This window comes from Fusarium verticillioides, chromosome 8 (assembly GCF_000149555.1).
Source record: "Fusarium verticillioides 7600 chromosome 8, whole genome shotgun sequence".
NCBI lineage: Eukaryota > Fungi > Ascomycota > Sordariomycetes > Hypocreales > Nectriaceae > Fusarium > Fusarium verticillioides.
This window is the reverse complement of record NC_031682.1, coordinates 1921204-1936376: the sequence shown is the minus strand read 5'-3', so window position 1 is coordinate 1936376 and position 15173 is coordinate 1921204. Positions and strand designations below refer to the sequence as shown.

Here is a 15173-nt window from a genome sequence, read left to right as displayed (position 1 = left end):
CCGGTCGATCTAAATTATGTCCATCAATCCGACGCGAGGGAGTAGAAGTAGAGGCCCGCGGAGCCCGACATTCTCCGACGAATGGAGGATGATTGGTTGTGAGGTGGAGAAATAACTACAGAGATAGCAATCATTAATATAATCGGTATCGTCGGATCGTTATCTGGATGACACGGAATTGATGCTCAACTCAATTACTCTTCTGGTCGCCGGAAGATCGAGTATCATCAGGGTGCGGGTTAAAAATAGCCCCAAAACTACCCAAGCATTTACCTCACATGTAAGCATACGAACTGCCGAAGTTTAGGACACACGCGATCCGATAAATTGAACAACGCCGAGCGGGCCGTGGACGGCAAGGTCATTGAAGAGCAATTGACTATTAGATCGTCTTCAATACTTCATGACATATACAAATTTGATTGCGCGGGCATTCTACTGAACCCAATTGCCATTATTTGCGATCAGATTAGGCGCTCCACGAAGATTTCCAGAAATCTTCTTCGGAGTCGCCAGCTCCTTCAACCAAGCGGTAATATCAGCAACTCCCTCGACTTCCTCCACGCTCATCGCATACAAGACCAACCCCGCAACGTGAGGAGCAGCCATGGAAGTTCCATCCTCGGTGAAGGTGTAAGTATTGGATTTGTGGCCAGCTGAGGTGATGCCTACTCCCGGGGCCAAGATGTCAACTGTCTTTCCCCAGTTGGAGAAGTCAGCAACAGCCCAATTGGAATCGATCGCTCCGACAGTGATTGCGCTCGATGCAGAACCAGGCGACTCCTTGGCAGCATCTATGGCATCGTTACCGGACGCGACAACTGTAACGACACCTTTCTTGGATGCAGTGTCAACAGCTTTGTTGAAGGCAGCGGACTTTTCACCGCCGAGAGACATGTTGATAACGGCTCGCCATGTGCGATCTTTCTTGATGATATCGTTGACGGCCCAGTTGAAAGCGTCAAGGACGATAGACGTATCAGACTCATCACCATTGAAGACCTTAAGAGAGAGAATGCTGGCCTTCTTGGCAACACCATAGGTCTTACCAGCAATTGTACCAGCAACATGGGTTCCGTGACCGTCGTCATCCTTATTATTGCCTTTCCAGTTCGTCCACGCAGCCTTTGCGCGACCACCGAACTCGTTGTGAGTTACTCTGACACCGCCATCAATAACATAGGCATACATGTCAGTGCCAGCGTATTCATCATAGATATACTCTTTGTAGCCCTTTTTGCGATGAGAAATCGTGCCGAGACCCCAGGTGGACTTCTTCTGGGTGATCTCATCTCTCTTCTCGAGGCTTCGCTTGCTCTTGATGCGATTAAGCTTCCATACACGGTTGGGCTCAACAGCCAGGACCTCAAAAAGCCAGTCAGCGTGTAAAACTAATAATCAAAGGTGTTGGCTTACATCTGGGCTTTTCTTAATCTCCTTGATTGTCGCTGTGTCGAATGATCCAGCATATCCTTGGAAGCCAGACTTGCTGTCATAAGTCTTTTCGACACCAACTTCCGTCTCGCGCTTGGTGAGGCTTCTCTTGTGAACGCCTTTGACCCATTTCAAATGGGTCTTGGCCATGGCAGCATCAACCTCGGGCTTCAAGGTGATAATGTAGCTACCTGGGATGATAGCACCAGCCTCAGCAGCAGGCGCAGCAGGTGCAGGGACGGCAAGTCCACATCCAAAAAGGACGCTTACTGCAAGAGCGATATTCTTGAAATTCACCATGACGAAGAAGAGTAGTGATGGTGTTTTCTTGGAAGAGTTTTTGGAGGATCAGCGGCGGATCATATATACCCGCCCTTAGATTCTGCTCTACATATTTAATATCAAAACCGTCACTGGGACTTCTCCTCAGCCCAAGCTCACCTGCAAATAGTGCAAACGAGATGGCGCACCGCCGTAGCTGATTGCGATCTACAAGTGCATCCCCACCCGCCCCTGGCCGTTCCTGAGCATGCTTAATTTTTAGCTATTGACCCTAGATCCAAAAATGCTCCCTCAAAGCGAACAGTGGCTGGTCTAGATGTGGCTGGACTTGTGTTGGAGAGACCTCGAATTCCAGAGCTGCGGGTGACTATTTTTCGTTTGAGTATGCTAGTTCGCAGCTGTATTCCCTTTCCGGAAAGAAATTGATCTAGGCTAGAAGTCTGAAATCAATAGACAGAAAAATGAACGCGATTTGTTTGACTTTTTGAAAGGATTGGGGCGCACGTGGGGCCGAGTGACAATGCGAGGGATAAGGAAGGGAGAACATGGCATTGTGTCCTCTTATACAGCTGCACCGGCTAGTACAATGGCATTCTTCTGTGGCATGTCTGTAAAATACAAAGACCTGCATCAAGTGCATTGGAACCGGTTGAATGTCATCATAGCCCATTTTCTGGGTAAAGGTTTTTGAGCCTCTTCAGGGCCCGTTCTCCGACAGCGTTTCTCATACAAAACACAGCCTTAGCTCATACTTTGTTCCATTCAGTGTACAGATTCGATCGTTTGAGAGGCATCAGCTATGTTACTATCTTCAATAGTGTATCCAATGGATATTCCATCTAATGACAGATCGCCTGGTAAGATCAACTGCACGATGTTTATGGGCTGGGCCTGCTGCGCCGGTCTCCCCCTGCGCTCATCTATCGGTTCACATCTTCGAGTGGCTAGACTTGCTGAGCCCCTATTGTATCATATTGTGGCTTGTTCTATGATCTTTGGTCGGCAGAGTTGTACAATGTGGATTAGTCCTGTTCCTTACGTAGACCATGGCCTAGACCAACATGAACAACCTGCATACGTTCTGAAACAGTATATTGTCTCAAATGGCGTCTTTCGGTCGCTGGAAATCAGTTGGCAAACACTTCGATCAGTATCAGTATACCTCAATAATATCTTCAACTGTAGAATAACGCCTGGTGGTAATGGCACGCATACACAAGTCCACTCGAAAACACAATCTTCACTATTTTCCAGAACCATAAACCTTTTGCTTTTTATCAATCTCATGTTCAGCTGCAGGTCCCAAGTCGGTTGTGGCTTGAGACTTTCGATAGCGCGTGTTTCTAGAGGGGAAATGACCACTACATTCCAGAGCCAGGTGGCCACGAGGCTGGCTCGGATTCCGATGGATGGCCTACTATTTTAGTGAATTTCGAAGCCGCCGTTTCTCGAGCTTCATGAAGTAGTATACCATTGGTCAAAGAGTTTCTGGTATGTGATAGCTTTGTGGGCTGAAGCGTGGAGCGGCTAACCATATCACCTTGCTCAAGTGCGTATGAGGGGTGGATCACAAAAGTCGTCGCAGGCCAGTCTCCAAAGCCAAATAGCGCTGATAAGCTGTCTTTAGGATTGAGACCGAAATCGGATGTGTTAGCCCACCACCAGGTGTTTTGAATGAGGTGATGAAGCTACGAGCGGCCTCTTAGGTGAGACGGCTGAGATACAAGCTTATTAAGCTTATTCAATAACTCTAAATAGCAGACTAAGATCGTGTATTGCAATTCCTGCTGGTTGGTTTTACTTGATTCAATCTGAAGTGTGCATTCATCGCAGCTCCTTGTTCGTCAGTCATATGCTATAGGGAGACCTTGCTGAGCAAGGGGTTCCCTGAGTTTTGGATTGGTCTAAAACTCCTTGATGGAACATGGGGCCCAATTTCTCTAACCGTCTTTTGTGGTTACTAACTGTACTCTCGTCTGAAAACTCTGTCTCGCAATGGGCCAGTTGTTGCTGGTGTTTTCAAGCCCCATAATGTTATTTTAAATATAGGACGCCAGACCATATAAGTTGCTATACTCAGGCATTGAACGGTATCCCAATCTTTACAAGAGCCAAGCTTGTCACAATGTTGGAAAGTCTCGTGTACACGTTCATTCTTTTACTCATAAGTCCTTAAAGGGTATTTTTGCTAAGCTATAAAGCACATGATGAAGACTAAAGATGGCTTGTCGGAACCTGGCTCCCAACCATGATATGATCCATCAGAGTTTCGGCAGCTCCCTGAGGTGACCAACTCCCCATCCGATCGTCACTCAACAGGTATGCCTTGGGAAATCCAGGGACATCAGCCTCCCCTAGCACCATCCTTGCAATAGCCTCGCCAGTAAGCCAGCACTTATCCATCCCATGACCGTTGAATCCCGCGGCAATCCACTCCCCACTTCCATTTCGGCCCGTGAGCTTCTGCGGAAGCTTTCCCACGATAGGCATACCATCTGCCGTGAACCCCATTATTCCGGACCAGACATTCAATGCCTCTGCGGGAGCTGCATCTTTCCAGATCATGGGGGCTGCAGAAGTTAGAGTCTGGCGAGCATCCTCTGCGACGTTTGAGTCATCGCTCGTGAGAAGACCACCAAGGCTTTGGGATTCACCACCGAGGAACATTACTCCAGTCTTTGCATTCTGTTGAGCGTAGTAGAGGCCCAGATGGATATGTCCAGTCTTTGCGTCATATGTACCAAGAGATACTTGTGACCAAGACATGTTGTGGCCGGCTCGCGGAAATTTCGGGCCAAGTTTCTGCGTAGACATGGTTCCTCGTAATGGATATAGATTGCCAACGAGACCGGGAATCAAATGGCTTGAATACCCATTAGTGCAATGAATGACATGTTTAGCTCGAATAAATCCTCTCGATGTGCGCACTAGATACGGATATTCTAAAGTATCGTTTTGAACTTGAACTGAGAGAACGGGCGTGTTCGTCTCGAGTGAGAAACGGTCTGAGAACTCTTTTGTCAAGGAGGCCAAGACTGCGGTCAAAAGTCGATATGGCCACAGGGCTGCGACTCCGGTTTGTGCAACTGCGCCGACGGTATTTGCGAAATTGAAAACCTGGTACAAGCAGTCAGCAGTTGATGCCTAAACGAGTATTGCTAAATTTACCTTGGCCGCTTCCTCCCTATTGTATACTTTGAACTTGATATCACTGTCAGGCACCGCTTCAAGCAGTTTTTTGACTTCCTCAATGGCTCCTCGAAATGAACTGTGATCAGTAAAGGACGTTGCTGATGTCACCTCGCGAAATTCCACTGCTTCTCTATCCTCAGGGCTCAACTGAGCGATAAGCTCCTTCAGGCGACGAATGTTCGCGTCACTAAACCGCACAGTCTCTACCGCACGCTCAACGCCAATAGTTTCTGCAAGAGCTGGAAACAAGGAATCGCTATCAGAGACAAGATGTCCTCCATTTCGACCAGTCGCTCCGCTTACGGCCGCGCGGGCCTCAAGCATAGTCACTTTGAGACCAGTTCCTTTCGGATGGTTCAAGAGGGAGTGCGCGGTACCGATACCAGTAATACCTGAACCAATGATGATGATATCGGTCTCTGAGGGCAAGTCTTGGGACCGTGCGTTTGCTACGGTTGGATGGGTTGGAGTCTGCCAGGTCGGGGTCGTCGGGTTTGAACTCGGTAGCCCAGATTGAACCGTGATGAGCTTCACGACATCTTGAATGAATTCTACTGCGGTGAGCCAGAGCAAGCGATGAGAGACAGGCAGAGGGCCGTAGGCTTACTGCTATCAGCCATTTTCGCACACCGATGAGTATTTGTTGTATTCGCAATTCCCGTTATCAATTGGAATGTTAGGCGCGGGGTAAAGGTTGCTCGTTGGGGTCACAAGATGCGTCAGAAGATGATGTTCCTGGTCAATGTGAATCAGGACCTGGAAGAATCCAGCTCTAGAGATATAGTCAACAAGTACGATAACTGTGTAATCTATTGCCTCGATATGGTCTTTCTCTTATCTATCGCTTGGCATGATCCCTGAAGATCATCGGGTCATCACCCCTCGCATAGGCATGCTTCATCGGGTCTAGATCATCGATATCGCCCGTGCAACGACCCGATTGGCGGGGCATGCATCGTCACAGGTCTCGAGATGGCTTCACTCAGTAGGTCTTCACAGTCTTCACTCCTGTCGATAGCGAAATTCTCTACTTGAGCATACTTGTTAGTATCGCTATCAGTCATCATTGTTCCCGTTGGTTGCAGTATAACTTTCTGGTAACGAAACGAAAGTCCTCTCTAACTCTATGCGCCATTCATTCTTGGCTGGCAATGTTCTAGTATAGAGATCTTTAGAATGGCCAGGTCAGGCTGAGTGAGGCACTTAATCCAATATACTAAGTATCCATCCCCCAGATCGTCGCCAGTTGCCAGATTCTTACATACGGAACCCTCGGTCTCTGCGACGGCATTCTCGGGATCCGTAAAACACAATCTACAAACCCCGCCTTGGAGCACCTTGAGGGGTTCCTTTCGCCGACGCAAGTCACCCACACCGACAATCAGCCGTATTTGCGGAGAATATTATTATCATGTCGCTGCTCGTGTCAGCTAGACTCGCTAGCGAACGGGGCGTTTGCGGGGGTTTAGACGCTCCTCAGCCTGCTTAATCGAGTTAGTGAATCACCAAGCGTTGACGGATACTGGCATCTCCAACGCGGCAAATGGCCCTCTGCAATTGAAGTGTTTGAGGGTAAATGAAAGTCATTGTTATCAAGCTTATAAAAACTGCTCAGGGACTTTGTAGAAGTGTTTCTACCAAAGAGGCTCATTTCTTAGTGTCTCTTTTCTAATCACGAGCTTTTCTTCGATAACTTGGTCAACATGCCCGCCAGCAAAACCCCAATCGGTACTACAGAGCTCAGCGTTCAGGGCCTTGGTGTTGCGAAGGGCCTGAGCTTCCCTAACAACATCCACCAATTCTGTGGCATTCCCTACGCATCCCTCTCCAAGCGTTGGACACGTTCTCAACTCAGGACTTCATGGCCTAACAATTTTCACGATGGGACAAAACTGGGGTAATTAACATCGATTTCCCAACTTTTAAATCATTACTAAATCTGTTTTATAGGCCCAGCGCGCCAAACCCGCCAGAGTACAATACACCTGAAGATATCCTTATCCCAGTTGATATTGCGCCCCATTTTGAAGAGCCAATCGAAGATGAACTCAACTGCCTTGTCATGAACATCACGACACCAAAACTGGGCTCTGACTCTGGTGCGAAATTGCCCGTTATGGTTTACATCCATGGCGGGTCTTTTCTTTTTGGCGGTGCCAATAAGGGCGTCTTCGATTGCGTCAACTTGACGACCTTTGCAGCAGCCCGCAACACGCCTGTTGTCACAGTCAACCTCAACTATCGAGTCGGCCTCGGCGGCTTTCTCGCATCAGCCGCAATCAAAGAAGATATAGAGCACGATGGTCTTGAGGGCGTAGGTAACTTTGGTCTTTACGATCAGCAGGTTGCTCTGCATTGGGTGAATCGCTACATCGCCTCTTTTGGCGGTGACCCAGACAGCGTTACCATCTATGGCGAATCTGCTGGGGGCATAAGTGTTTCCCACCATATCGCTGCGAAGAACCCGGCGCCCTTTCATCGCGCCATCGCCATGTCCGGCCATTTGAACACTATCCAGACTTGGCCATTGGAGCACCACGAAAAGCATTACCGCGCTTTGTTGAAATATCTTGGCATTGATGCGGACTCTCCTTCTGCCCTCGATCAGCTTCGAAATGCCCCTGAGGCTGTTGTCGCTGCTGCAACAATCCCAGTCGAGGGCCTTCTCAATGCCACAGGAAACCCATGCGATGATGGCGTTTTCCATAAGGAAAGGCCTACCGCGGACACTATTACTTCACCTCCGGCATGGCTTAAGAGCTACATGGTTGGAGATACTACCGACGAAGCTATGATTTTCACTGATGATCTTGCTGAGGAGACTTTTGACTCATGGAAAACTGGAATGAAGAAGTTCTTGAGTGACAAAGCTACTGATGAGATCATGGCTCTGTATGGTGTCACGCCTGATCTCTCCAATGAGGAGCTTCTGAAAGCCTTGGAAGACATGACAGGCGATTCGGCTTTCAAGATCCACAACTGGATCGCTGTTCACCGCTCAAATATTCCGAAAACTTTCGGTTATCACTTTGACCAGGTGTGCACTCATGACAGTATATTCAAAGGTCAAGCTTACCATGCACTCGACCTGCTCTATGTCTTCCTTAACTTCGATGAGAGATTGACTCCAGGCCAGCAGAAACTTGCAAGAACTATGGCTGGTAGCTTTATCGACTTCTCCTACGGTAAAGATCCATGGCCTCGGTTCGCTGATGGTGGTCGATGGATGAGGTTTGGTCCCAATGAGACTAGCAGAGTCGTTACGGAAGCTGAGGATGAGAATGTACGAAGATACACTCGTATGCAGAAGATTCTTGACATGGGTGTGCTGGAAGAGTTTATGACGGCTATTGATAACATTGCTATTAAGAGGGACAAGATGGGGACTTTCGAGAATGGACCTCGTCAGTTGAGTGAGAATATCAAGGCCGGACCAGCAGTCGCTGGTGCTGTCGGAATCAAGGAAGCAGTTTTAGCTTAGATAGTGGGAGCTTTATATGATCCCCACGTTCTTCACTCTGGTATCCTGATCTTTATGGGCCTTGCTTTTCTTAATCAAGGCACTTTGTGCTGGGCCCGCGCACATATTACACAATCATTAGGTTTAGGCTTTGAGATGCTCTTATTCTGACCTCATCTAACTTTAGTAAAGATGAATCTCAGCATTCAGCTCCGCCGTAGCCTCAGTAGCTATCATCAACTTGGATGCTTCGTTGCCGCCCTTCCCATTCTTCCAAACCTTTGCCACAATATCCATGATTATCTGCTCCGTTCCCTCCTGTCCTTTTTGCATTATGTACTGGAAGGCCACACGTGTCAGCTGCTGTTCTTGAGCATTTTCTGCCAGAATGCCAGCTATGAAGAGAGGGTATAGTATGGCCCTGGCGAGTGACAGTCGAAAGTTGAAGGTGCCGATCCCGATAATTGCTTGGATGGATGCAAACACCTTCATCCGTAATATTTCGGTGCTGATGTTGGCTCTTGGTGGTGTTGTTTGATCTTGGTTATGATCAGCCAGACAACGGCTGTGAAGAATACCGGCGAGTCGGAACGCTTCCCAGAGGTGGATCTGTGCGAACTCATCGCCGAGTTCTCCAGGCCACCGCAACAAATCTTGTTCGATGGTGGTGGAGTCCATGTTCGCTAGCAGGTTCATTAGACTATAAGGTATCCCTGAAATTTGCTCAACGCCAGAGTGTTTGTGTGGTTGGACGTGGGATTTCCATATTTCCAGCGATGGTGTAATCCTATTCAGAGTGAAGAACGGTATATCCAATAACCCAACAGCTTCAAGGAGGTGATTCGCCACGGGGGGCCTCTGTGGATCATTCAATAGCTCCCGTGCTTGAAGGACTCCGTGGAGGCCTTTCAGCAGCGGTGACCAGATATACAGTGAGTTTATCTGCAAGCGTTAGTGTGGCTCTTGTACGTATTTGCTTTCCCACTTACGCTGACGCTGCATAACAGCACCCCGGTTGCCAAAGTCACATCTTGGCACAGCATGTTGGGGTTTTCCAAGTCATTGAGATAGTTTGAAAGAGCCGATTGCATGTATAGAGGTGTCAAATGACTGGTATCAACATCGAGACTTGCTTGATACGCTAAGCAAGCGTGCTTGAGACAGATACTATCTTCACAAAGTGGTAAAATGTCGGACTTGAACATGGTGTCATGTCCAGCTCGGCCTGTGATCGTCTGCCATCCGATAGTAGTAACTATACACTGGTTAGATGATTACAATACATCAGCGTATCTACTTACAACTGTCCATGAGCTTTTGTGAGACTTCCTCGTCTGGCAAACCATCAGAAAATGCTTCGAATTGCAGGCATAGCAGGTCCAGGTCATCCGGTGACTGTACGGAGGAAAAGTCCGGCAAGTTGACCACCTCGTCACCCATGCTCTCAATAACAGGAATTTCTCTAGTATTACGTAGAGATTTACCCTTTTGGCGTGGCGGACGAACCGGTTTCAAGACTATGCCACCCCCTGCTGCGCTTGCGGTGTCTGAAGAACCCCATGTCAATCGTGTTTTGTAGCCCTCGCAGGTCATGCCCGCTTGGACGCATCTTTCACAGACTGGTCGTTTCTCGTCACATTTCTTGTGTCTTCTCTTACAAGTCCAACAACTGGAAAGTCTTAGTATGAGATATTGCCGCTGCTATGAACCAGTTACTTACCCGCGTCGCGACCGTGAGCCCATGGATGTTTGAGCCAACCGCGTGACGGGAGGGGGTTACAACGCGACGTGGATCAGTTATACGGTGGTAACAGTAACTTCCGATAAAAGAACGACGTCCATTGTCATCAAGAAATCTTCTGCAATGCCTTTATCGACGTGAGGGGTGATGCCTCGGGCCGAGATAGCTCATCGCCACGAGCCAAAGATCAAGATCAGGAAGGGGGATTGTAGAGGCCTGAGATAGACTAGCGTCGAGATACGCGTATCATTGGAGAGCGATAACGATAGCAGGGAAATGATAATAGGGCGAGCTAACTTAAGGTCGCTTAGCGTATGCATAACAGTTGCATAAACGGTAAATCTTCTACATAACGTTCACCTCTCATAAGTCACTTCAAAGATACGTTTAAGCATAAAGAAATAAGAAAGAACCAAAGCCTCTGAGAGTTTCTCGCCAAATATCTTCTTTCGCACTAATTGTTGAGTGTCGATGTATCTCTAATCGAGTAAGATAAAGTCGTTGGTGGCATTGCGTCCTCCTCGTCCCCCAACTCCGCCTCTTCAACAAGCTCAAATCCATACTTGAGGTAGATCGCGACATTCTTCTGGTCTGTACACTCAATATAGCATGGAGAGGCTCCTAGCTCCTGCACCACCCATTGCATGATAGCTCTCCCAACTCCCATCCCTTGTGAATCAGGTCTGACCGCAGCGATCTCGAGGTAGTAAAGAGAATTCGGTGGGTACTTCTTCTTGATTCTCTCCTCGAAATCGGGATGAGACTCCATCATGATTCCGATTCTCTGTGAAGGTTTGTTAGATCTGCTATTACTGCCGGGTGTAACGTATATCACCTTTTCTGAACAGAACGGTTCGATTGGCTGAACCCACCACTCATCCAATAGCACTCTCAGATATTGCGGCCACCACACTGGATTCAGCCACCGATACAATGGCCCAGGAGGAAACAGAAAACAAGAGCCAAGGCTTTTATGAGCGCCATCCATTGTAACCGCTTCCATAGCGATTCCACGGACCGCATAATCGCGTAGACGTGCCTCTTGCCATTGCTGCAGGGTAGGCGTCAGAGTCTCCCAGCCTGGACCAGAGCGATCACGAGAGAGCCAACGGATCAAGGGATCTGAGGCGAAAGAAAGGCTAATGATCTCAGCAGCAGTCTTGATCGAGCCATGGTCTGGAAATATTTAGTGAGGTAGCTGATGGAGAGATCAATGACCATACCTAGGCCAAGTGGCCTCATCTGGACTTTACACGAACTCTTGATCAGTTTTGACATGATGACCCGGAACAGTGATGCTAGGAGCGATGGTGACTGCTGCGCGACTGTCTTATCTGTATCTTCTCTGTCAAAGACTTCGAACGATGGGTAAGCGGGCTATCGTATTGTCGGAGCCCGTGAAACCTGTCCCTGTCTCGTTTTAGTGCAGAAACCGGAGACAAGGTCTGGAACCTCAATCTGCGCGGCACCGGTTGCTGAAAGCGGCAAAGATCAACAACAAGTCTGCGCTACACCCAGAAACGCAAGCAGTGCCGCGCGGAATTGATTGCCCTACATGTCGCAAAGCGTGTTTCTATGATCTCGAGAATCATGGTGTAGGAAATGCGTAGTTATATAAACAAGGTTAATAGATCCGACAGTTTAGAGATAGCACTAAAACTCATCCAGCCATCCAATAGACATCTATCGTTCCAGATATCGAAGCAATGTCGCAGCCATCTCAAACTACGCAGCCAAGCCCTGGCAATCAGCTTTACCCCGACATGCCGGCGATGCGAGCTCCGGGTTTGGAATTTGTGTATCGCCTTGTCGCCAAGATGCACCCAACCAATGGCTACGATATTGAGAATATACAGGGCACAGGTATCACGAGGTCAATCGCAAGTATTGAGTCTGGTACTGTGAAGGGACCAGGTATAGAGGGCACCCTTGTCGAGAATAGTGGTGCCGATTGGGCAGAACAGGTTCATTCCAAAAAGGTTGGCCTCACTCACTACACGCGTTGTCGCATTGTGTGTTGACCAAGAAATAGATTTACTATAAGCTTGATGCGAGGTACACGATCAAAACAAATGATGGCCATCATATCTTTGTGCAGGCTCGTGGTTTATTCCGACCTGGGCCAGGTATCGAGTTCTCGCAGCCAGACTCGATCGACGTGGATTACACGCAGGACGAGGTGGAATACTTTACTCATATCACTTTTGAAGCATCAGGAAATAGTCCGTATAATTGGATGAATGGCATTGTGGCCATCGGGGCTTTGCAGTCATACGGAGGGTCTGCTGTCATAGATTGCTGGCGGTTGACTAACTTCCTTGGACAGAAGGTTGAGGATGTTTACGTGGGCAGATAAACAGTGGACTAGACCGATTTAATAAAATCTCATTAACTAAGTGATTCATCTCATGTAAGAACCTTGGGTTCAGCTATGGTATGTGCTCAAGTAGGCCACGGTTAAAAGTCGATACTGGTCAAAGATTCTTGCCGTATTTCACCAAGCTACCCAATCTTATGCTGGACTGTCCCCGCACCCCCCGCGTTTCGGACAAGATCCCGGCTCCTGGGCAGAGCTGAGCGATAAGACTAACCGTACAAGGTAGGCGGAGCCCCAAGGTGATCGATCATCTGGCCATGCTATCTTGACTCGCAGGAGGTTCATATCACAACTAGCCATCCCAATACAGAGAATAACACTGACATAAAACCCCTGGACCATCTGCTGATATGAATTCAAGTAGCTCCATGGCTCAACTTGCGCAAGAGATATCTCTCTAGCAATACCATCTTCGTTTTCAGCATGCCCAGAAAAGTAGCACCAGCTCCGCCAGACTTCACAACACCGCCGGGTACTGTGCGGTTAATTGGTGGTAAGTAAACAGAAATTGATCTTCGTTCAAAAGCTCATATTCTTGGTAGAGGATGGCATTGCCGAAACGCCTCAATTAGTGAAGCAGCCGATGCCGACTGACAACCCCAACGATCCTTTAGTATGAATGAGCCAAATACAAGCCATTGCGTTGACTGACTTGTCTAGAACTGGTCGCGTGCTCGCAAATCCATGAACTTTGTCCCTATTCTCGCAGTCACAGCAATCATCTTTACCCAGTGAGCTACCATGCCCTTCTACCGAGTGACGAGCCACTAATCTTGACAGAACTTCCTTACCACTGATCTTCTGGGTCCTTTGGAACCAAGAATTCGGATGGTCGTACGGCCAGCTCAACAACGCTAACGCCCTCAACTATGTCGGAACCACTGTTGGCTGTATCCTCTTTATCCCCCCAGCGGTGAAGTACGGACGTCGATCGATGTACCTGCTTACGACGGCCATCATCTTTGCCATGGCTATCTGGTCGGCGCGTATGAAGACACTGGCAGAACTATATATATCCCAGTTGATATTTGGACTGGCTAGTGCGACCAACGAGAGTATTGTTGAGATGACGGTACGGAAATCATACATTGCGAAGGATCCCACTGACTGGTGCCAGATTGCTGATTTGTATTTCGTTCATCAACGCGGTAGTGCGAATGGCCTATACATGGTCATGGTTATGATTGGTGTAAGTCGATACCCAGACACATGGACCGCGGAATAGTCACTGATGCTCAGCAGAGCTTTCTGAGCCCCGTGATTGCAGGATACATGGCCGCGAATGGAAACTGGAGGCTCTGCTATTGGATCACCACGGCAGTCGATGGTGCCCTCCTACTGTACTTCTGTTTCTTCTTCGAAGAGAGCAAGTATATACCCCGTCTCGAAGCTCAGCAACTGTCCTCCGAAGTTCCAACTTCTATCCCGGCTTCGAAAAAGGACAACACCTCGGAGACACAGACAGGTGAAATGAGCACGTGCGTCACTTTGGAAACATCGAATGCCCCGTTACATCGAATCAACTCTGATGTACCGCTTCTTACATGGCGTCAACGCATGCGCCTTGTCACAAGAACCGACGAAAGCCTATTTGGCATCATCCGGACAGCTCTCGTTATCTTGTTTCGCTTCCCAGCAGTCATGTACACAGCCCTCACATATGCCTTTTGCCTCTGTTGGATTTCAGCTCAGGCGTCGATTATATCTATCGTTTTCACACAGCCACCGTATAACTTCGGCACTGTCGGGGTTGGAAACATGAGTTTGGGAGTCTTTTTAGGCTGTCTTCTTGGATCGGCCTACGGCGCAGTTTCCGATCGAGTTATTCTTTGGTTCACAAGAAAGAACTACGGATATTACGAACCGGAAATGCGTCTCCAGCTGAACCACTTCCCAGCAGTTTGTATGAGTGGTGGCTTTGTCATGTTCGGTATCACTACAGCAAAGGTATGCACAGAATTACATTTACTACGACAGTTTACTAACAGCAAACAGGGTATGCATTGGATCTATCCAAGCATTGGGAGCGCCATCTTCGGTTTCGGCCTTGGTGGTCTGAGTGATGTTGCGCTTTGCGTGACTATCGATAGCTACCAAGCGGTACATCACCCTCAAATCCCGCAACGGGAGACTTATGCTAACTGTGCTTAGATCACTGGAGAAGCATTTATCGGTGTCGCTTTTATGCGTAATGCCTTTAGCATCGCAATTTCGTTCGCGCTCGTTCCATGGCTCGATGCTCAAGGCCTACAGAACATGACAATTGTCATGGGGCTATGGGCACTGGCTATGGCTTTTCTTCATGTACCAATGATGATCTGGGGCAAAAGAATCCGTGAGAAGACTGAGGCGAGTTACAAGAGGATGGCGACAGGGACTAGAGTGTAAACCTTGCTTGTAAAGAAGAGAAGCTCTCGTAACATAAGGTTTTCCACAGCTGTATTGAGAATATCGGATGTTTTTTTTATTAAGGCAGACCCCTCCCGTTATTACTTAGGCATTCCGCCCGACCATAAAGAGGACGGCACGAGTATCCGATTGAATGTGGCTTGTAAGGCTGAAATGACGTATATTTGGCTAGAAATGGAAGTGATGCGACTTCATTTCTCCGCGTCTGACGAGAGCACCTGACAATGCCTTGCCAATTCTATTATCTATATATTAAGGATTAAGACGGTTGTTTTAAA

The 15173-nt window shown here is 48.2% G+C and overlaps 8 protein-coding genes across 8 annotated transcripts; 3 read left to right on the top strand and 5 right to left on the bottom strand.

The window, feature by feature from the left end:
• Window positions 1-435: 435 nt before the first annotated feature.
• Window positions 436-1734, bottom strand: FVEG_13934 (subtilisin; the record flags this gene model as incomplete). The annotated part of the gene is made up of 2 exons (XM_018903276.1): window positions 436-1365; window positions 1417-1734. The coding sequence occupies 2 exons, from the start codon at window positions 1732-1734 to the stop codon at window positions 436-438; spliced, it is 1248 nt and encodes a 415-aa protein (XP_018762357.1).
• Window positions 1735-3853: 2119 nt separating this feature from the next.
• On the bottom strand, window positions 3854-5698 carry FVEG_13935 (hypothetical protein). Its single transcript, XM_018903277.1, has 3 exons — window positions 5516-5698; window positions 4885-5459; window positions 3854-4833 (listed from the first exon to the last, which is right to left on the bottom strand). Exons 1-3 carry the CDS (start codon window positions 5526-5528, stop codon window positions 3931-3933), a joined length of 1491 nt encoding a protein of 496 aa, XP_018762358.1. The 5' UTR covers window positions 5529-5698; the 3' UTR covers window positions 3854-3930.
• Window positions 5699-5746: 48 nt separating this feature from the next.
• On the bottom strand, window positions 5747-5860 carry FVEG_13936 (hypothetical protein; the record flags this gene model as incomplete). The annotated part of the gene is made up of 1 exon (XM_018903278.1): window positions 5747-5860. The coding sequence occupies one exon, from the start codon at window positions 5858-5860 to the stop codon at window positions 5747-5749; it is 114 nt and encodes a 37-aa protein (XP_018762359.1).
• A 579-nt stretch (window positions 5861-6439) lies between these two features.
• FVEG_13937 (hypothetical protein) lies at window positions 6440-8430 on the top strand. The gene is made up of 2 exons (XM_018903279.1): window positions 6440-6805; window positions 6859-8430. Exons 1-2 carry the CDS (start codon window positions 6612-6614, stop codon window positions 8387-8389), a joined length of 1725 nt encoding a protein of 574 aa, XP_018762360.1. The 5' UTR covers window positions 6440-6611; the 3' UTR covers window positions 8390-8430.
• A 49-nt stretch (window positions 8431-8479) lies between these two features.
• Window positions 8480-10282, bottom strand: FVEG_13938 (hypothetical protein). The gene is made up of 4 exons (XM_018903280.1): window positions 10089-10282; window positions 9670-10037; window positions 9358-9623; window positions 8480-9310 (listed from the first exon to the last, which is right to left on the bottom strand). Exons 1-4 carry the CDS (start codon window positions 10109-10111, stop codon window positions 8552-8554), a joined length of 1416 nt encoding a protein of 471 aa, XP_018762361.1. The 5' UTR covers window positions 10112-10282; the 3' UTR covers window positions 8480-8551.
• A 281-nt stretch (window positions 10283-10563) lies between these two features.
• Window positions 10564-11445, bottom strand: FVEG_13939 (hypothetical protein; the record flags this gene model as incomplete). Its single annotated transcript, XM_018903281.1, has 3 exons — window positions 11333-11445; window positions 10945-11285; window positions 10564-10893 (listed from the first exon to the last, which is right to left on the bottom strand). Exons 1-3 carry the CDS (start codon window positions 11385-11387, stop codon window positions 10564-10566), a joined length of 726 nt encoding a protein of 241 aa, XP_018762362.1. The 5' UTR covers window positions 11388-11445.
• A 370-nt stretch (window positions 11446-11815) lies between these two features.
• FVEG_17671 (hypothetical protein) lies at window positions 11816-12465 on the top strand (the record flags this gene model as incomplete). The annotated part of the gene is made up of 2 exons (XM_018906899.1): window positions 11816-12088; window positions 12142-12465. 2 exons carry the CDS (start codon window positions 11816-11818, stop codon window positions 12463-12465), a joined length of 597 nt encoding a protein of 198 aa, XP_018762363.1.
• A 444-nt stretch (window positions 12466-12909) lies between these two features.
• Window positions 12910-14874, top strand: FVEG_13940 (hypothetical protein; the record flags this gene model as incomplete). The annotated part of the gene is made up of 8 exons (XM_018903282.1): window positions 12910-12979; window positions 13029-13099; window positions 13147-13217; window positions 13267-13558; window positions 13604-13675; window positions 13729-14433; window positions 14482-14586; window positions 14638-14874. 8 exons carry the CDS (start codon window positions 12910-12912, stop codon window positions 14872-14874), a joined length of 1623 nt encoding a protein of 540 aa, XP_018762364.1.
• Window positions 14875-15173: the final 299 nt, after the last annotated feature.